The sequence below is a fragment of the Gastrolobium bilobum genome, unplaced genomic scaffold (genome assembly GCF_033153095.1).
Source record: "Gastrolobium bilobum isolate Gb01-03AN ecotype WA unplaced genomic scaffold, APGP_CSIRO_Gbil_v1 utg3862, whole genome shotgun sequence".
In the NCBI taxonomy this organism is placed as follows: domain Eukaryota; kingdom Viridiplantae; phylum Streptophyta; class Magnoliopsida; order Fabales; family Fabaceae; genus Gastrolobium; species Gastrolobium bilobum.
Window position 1 is genome coordinate 359,791 of NW_026898147.1, and position 6,000 is coordinate 365,790.

A 6,000-nucleotide genomic window follows, 5' to 3' on the forward strand; every position below is an offset into this window, starting at 1 on the left:
GACCAAAAAGAGTATTTACTCTTATATTAGTTAGTAATGTAGCAACGTACAGAGATGATTAAAACAACTTAGCGACGCAAATTGATTAGGAGAAAACTTATTCTTCCTCCCCTGTCTCATACTCATTCACATGCTCTCTTCATCCTTTGTTTCTTTTTTCATTTTTATGAAAAGAGAGGATTGATTGTAGGTCTGACATTCTCAAATAAGTTAATCTCTAGAGACGAGGCCTTAACTGTGATTTCGCTTGCCTTCAGTACAGGTAGTGTTGACTTTTTTATTCACTACTACAAAATAGAATGATGATGTATGGATGTACTCGAGTATATTCTCATATTTGTTTTGGAGATTTGATAAGATATAGGGGGAAATGATTCGTCAAACTATTGTCTGCAGCTTGTTATGGAAACAACATGATTATAAGCGAGTTCATAACCTTGTACATAAAGCGTTAATCTAAACTGTCTTTAAAAAAAAAAAATTGGGGGTAGCGCCACTAAATATACGGACATAAACAATTTTTCTGGGTCCGCCACTGATGTCATGGGGAAAGATTCTAGCCATACAAAAATGAATTAAAGGTGATAATTTTATAATTATCTATTTCAATATATTTTTCTCTTTTTCCTTATTACTATTATTTATCATTGGGGTTTATTGCTCTCCGATAACAGAAATCATCATTTCTCTCCTGTACATAGAAAAAACTATGGAGCCCACTAAAATATAAAGCAAAAAAAAATCAAAAAAGAATGCACAGATTTCTATGGTGAAAGCATAAGACAACTTATATTTTCTGCAACATGAAAGTATGATTTCCCTTTATCATTATATGACTATGATTCCAGCAATAATATAGTCATGACACACAGAGTATGTACTCTAAAAAAATAGATGCTATAATTTTTACTAACTCCACTAAACATAATGATGAAAAAGCAAAAGTCATGAACGGTGGGAACAGTGAACGTGGCATGCGAATCATGGTGGTATGTCAAACTTTGAATTAGTGGGAACTCTTTGGGGCTCTTTAAAGATCACATAACTTGCACAAGAGAACGAGTTGCTTCCTTTGGGATACACGACACAGAAGCCAAAGTGCTCATAGCATAGGCTTATATATGACAACCTGAAAACTCTACGGTTAAAAATGAAAAGAAAGAGAATATTGCCAATTTGGTACCAAGCAACTTAGCTATCTAGCTTACACACGCATACGTAAATTGCAATACGGTAGTGTAATAATGTTGAGTCATGCAAGCTTCTGTGCAGTATAAAATTGTTTATCCGCACAGCTAACTTGTTGCAAGGCAAGTTATAATATCTGATAACCATGACCTTGAAAAATCTTGTCACGCTTCTCCTAATTGCTGTAGTGGCAATTCCCCAAGCCAAAGCCCAACTTGGGGTTCTCAATGATCTCCTCGGCTCCATTAATATTCAAGGAACTGTACTTTGCTCTTCCAAGGACAATATGGATATTAATGGCTCTGCAAACCCAGCTTTTTCAAGTAAGTCCAAAATTCATAGCAATTTTTTTTTTATATTATCATTCGGTTCATTAGTGATTATTCTGGTTCAAGTTAGGTACGACTATATAAATAGTAAAATTCTCCTTATCAAATTTAAATATAATTACATTTTCAGGAACTCGAACTCGAGATTTCTGATTAAGTTATAATAACTCTTTTCTTTATCGGTTGATCCACGTGTTTGGTGGTATTCATTGCAAAGTTTTGACTTTTAAAATATTTTCATCCTAGAATAATGTTTTATTATTATTATTCGGAACATTACGTGAAAAGGTTCTAACTTCTAGCTCTGAATATATATGAGGACTTTAACTAACTGGTGCTACTCCTACTCGAATTAATGTGATTGAGACTTGCCTAGGTAGTGATAATGCTATATGATGTTTCAGATGCTCAAGTGCAACTACTGTGTGGGGGAAAGGTGTTTTCTAATGCAAGAACTGAAGGTGATGGAATGTTTTCTATTATGATGGATCCTTTGGTATACGATCTGTCTTCACTGCTTAGTGGTTGTAACCTTGTGGTTGCTACACCACTCTCCAACTGCAACTCCAAGCTTCCTTCTGCTGGGGCTCTGGTTTCGACCCTGCGGTTTGTTGGGATCAGTCTTCTTGGGACTCGCACTGTTGCCAACGTTAATCCTTCAGGATTTCATTTCATGCCCTCCACTTAATGAAAAGCATCACAAGGACCATGACATATATTATAATTAAATAAAGTCATGTTATTAAGTATAATAGGATAGTCCAAATGTGCAAGGGAAAGGAGGTTAAGTATTGTTTTATGTATCAGCTTAAACTTGGGAATTACTGTTTTCCTATATTAATTAATGAAGTATGGGGTAAATTGGCCGAGGAAATAGTCCAAAACAAGTCTTTTTTTCTTTTTCTTTTTTCAAGTACTTGAAATTGCCTCCTTTGCTATGTCTGAACGAATTAATGGAATTTGGATAAATGAAGACCATCCCCCAAAGATAACTGTATTTATTTCCCCCTTCATTCTATGCTTTTGTCCTTAAAGAGTCTATTTATTTTCATGATCATACATACATAGTAAGAGTGTAAGACATCACATCAAAATCAAAATGTTATTTACATATGTTGTGAGTAAAATCCAAGACCAAAAGCGGCAAAAGAAAATTTATGATTAACCACAAATCTTCGTTATATTATTAGCCTTGTTATGTGCAAATTTCAGACCTTCTGCTATGGATTCATCATTATAAGAAGCAAGGTTGTTGAATCGTAATACGTATTGTGAATCGTCCGGCTGCTTTTTTGTATCGTAAATCGTATCGAATCGTAAGATTCAGAAATAAATTAAAAATAACTTAAAAATATATAATATCATATAAATCCAAATTAAAAAAAAAAATCTAAATACCAAAATCCACAAGTAACCAAATCTAAAACCAGTTATTTCTCATATTCATTAAATTTCAAGACTAATATTATCACTACTATCACTATTAGGATCTAGTATTGGCATATATAGTCCTTCATCCTCTCCATTAGTAGAGTCATCTGACTCATCTTCCATATCTTGTTCAATAATTTGAGATCATTTTCGGTTATCATTCCTGTCGACATCCTCTTGTATTAAGATGTCTTTGCCTTTATCATCTTGAAGATTTCGAGGACCTAAAAAAAAAATATACATAATGTAAATAAATATATTAGATAAGGTGTTTGATTAAAAGAAATTATACATGCAAATATACCTCTCTTTCTCTTTTTGCTTTGGTCTCCTTCATCAACGTTGAAGCACTCATGAACGTCCATCCAAGATTCCTCATCCATTAGGCAAGGCTCCTCTTGCTCAGTAATCCATTCCTCGTCAGAATCTAAATCTGATAAGTAGATAGGATCATATGTGTCTCCTTCTGTTTTTTGGATTTCTTCCTTGGAGCCATTTTTACTATTTCTATTACTGTAAAGAAGAAAAAAAAAACTCAAAGGCAAAAAATATTACCCAAAAGCAGTTTGTCACTTGCGAACTCATTAAATATATTAAAATGATTGCAAGACAAGTGTTTTTTCATGGTGAAACCACGTAACCCAAAGATGCAGCACGTACTTTTAATCAGCCCATCATCTTGTAGCCACATACCCATCAACTTTCAAGTTTCAACGGTGCCTTACATAATATTTTAATATATTTAAGTTTTTAAAGTTAAATTACCAAACACCAATTATAAAATATTACCCAAAAGCAGTTTGCAAGCCTTCTTCACAGCTCGTCTCGTTCTCTCTGACTCTGAAGTCTGAATGTCGTTCTTCGCTTCGCTTCTTCACAGATTGCAAGCAGTTTTTCGTTTTTTTTTTTTCTTTCTGTTCTTTGATTCTCTTCTCTCTTTCTTGTTTTCTTTAATTTGTTTGTTTAATGGGATTTTGAATCCCTAATATTTCTGTTTTCTGAAGCAACCCACCTTTGAGAATCCAAATTTCGTGATCTTTCAAATTCTGACATTTGATATTATTTTTTTTAAATTCAAATCCTAACTTTTGATTTTTATTTTTTTTTAAATTGAATCGCACAATATTTACAATTCACCGATTCACAACTGAATCGTTCGATTCCACGATTCAGCAGGACAATTCTGTGCAAAAACAATTCAATGATGCGGTTCGAATCGTTTTTTCCTCGTATCGGATCAAACCGTGCGATACGTATCGCGTATCGTGCAATACTAACAACATTGATAAGAAGACCATTGTTTTGTCCATTTAGTTGTTCCACATTAACTATAAGAAGAACATTGCATTTATCAATTCAGTTTTTACAATACACAGATCTGAAGATAACTAGTTTTCTTTTTTCTTTGGAAAAAATTAAAATTCAGTCACTGGACCGTCCAGTGCACTAAGGGCATGTTTGGTGCATAGTATAAGATAAGGCCTGATAGTATAAGACCTGATAGTATAAGGCCTGATTGTATAAGACCTGATTGAATTTTAATACTATCAAGCGTTTGGTACGGTATTGTATAAAATAATATATTGTATAAGATAATATCATCTAGTATTTGGTAATGCACTGTATAATAATATATATGATAAAAATAAATATTTTCAATAAAAATATCCTTTAATAAAGAATTTATATAATTCTTCAAAAAATGTCATATGATATTCATTTTTATAAAAATTTATTGATCACTGTGTCCAAAATATAAATTAATTTTTATAAAAATAAACAATATTTTAAAAATTAATATATTGTAAAATAAATTTTTATTTTAATAGATTAAAATTAAAATAATATATTAATTTTTGAGAATTACATTGGTCAACGATGTTAATACATCAATATCTTATCAGGTCTTATCTCTCACCCTTAGGCCGGATTAAGTTATACATCGTTTTGATGTATTAAGGGATTATGCTGTATAAGCTTATACTATACAATGGTCACACCAAACAACTGAAAATGTCATAACGTATAGTATAAGCTTATACTATCTTGCCTTATACGTCATACCAATCAGGCCCTAAGTTTTTCCGCGAGAACTTAGTACACTAAATATTATAATGGTGTTCTCCAGGTGTTCTTCCAGAAGAACATACTTATAATATTTACTATAATTGTGTTCTCGCGAGAGAACTTAGTGCACTGGACCGAATTTTATATTCAGTCAGTACACTCACCACACCCTTTTTCTTTTCTCATTTGCTCGCGTGCTTTATAAAATTAGTCTTTTTTAGGGCCATGATTCATGCAAGCTCCTTTGCTCAGCCCAAATGCCAACTATTACAAAGTGAAACAAACTATGTAGAATGATGAGATAAAAAAAAACAAACAAACGCTGCATTTTTTTTTTATTTTTAGATAAGGAAAAAAAAAGTTATTAGACCATTATAATTACAAAGATTATCCTATTTATATTTACTTTTATATTTAAGTTTGATTAAATAATAATTGTGAAAAAAAAAAACTTAATACATTGCCAGCGTAAAAGAAATTTATAATATCACTCCATCATGTATTGTTAAAGGGTTTGGTGTTTGTCATTTTAAATGACATAAGTTATGTTATTTTAAGAGAGAGATAGACACAGAAAAACAGAAATCATGGGAGAGAGAAAGTGAGTGATTTTTTTTAATTTAAAATTTAAATAAATTTTTTTTATGTATCTGTCTCTCTTTTAAAATGACATAACATTATGTCATTTTAAATGACAAACATTTTTTCCATTGTTAAATCATTTTAAAAAAAGAATTTTATACGCATTATCTGAAAAGACGCTTGTACCAAAAAAACAAAAAAAAAAAACAAAGACGCACTTTTTAAAAATGTGAGAATGCGTGATTAAGTGATAGTGTAAAAAAATTTGCACCGGAAATACATGCCAAATTTCATACGATATAAATGAGACAAATATTCAATACGTGAAATTTTGGCACTATATAAACGTTACTAGTATCACATTCTGAGTATAATTTTCATAATCTCAATTCTTATGCAAATC

The 6,000-nt window shown here is 31.6% G+C and overlaps 1 protein-coding gene across 1 annotated transcript; it reads left to right on the forward strand.

Moving 5' to 3' along the window:
- The first annotated feature begins 1,333 nt into the window (after positions 1 to 1,333).
- LOC133313222 (phylloplanin-like) lies at positions 1,334 to 2,205 on the forward strand. The gene is made up of 2 exons (XM_061514555.1): positions 1,334 to 1,511; positions 1,922 to 2,205. The coding sequence occupies exons 1-2, from the start codon at positions 1,334 to 1,336 to the stop codon at positions 2,203 to 2,205; spliced, it is 462 nt and encodes a 153-aa protein (XP_061370539.1).
- The last annotated feature ends 3,795 nt before the right edge of the window (positions 2,206 to 6,000 follow it).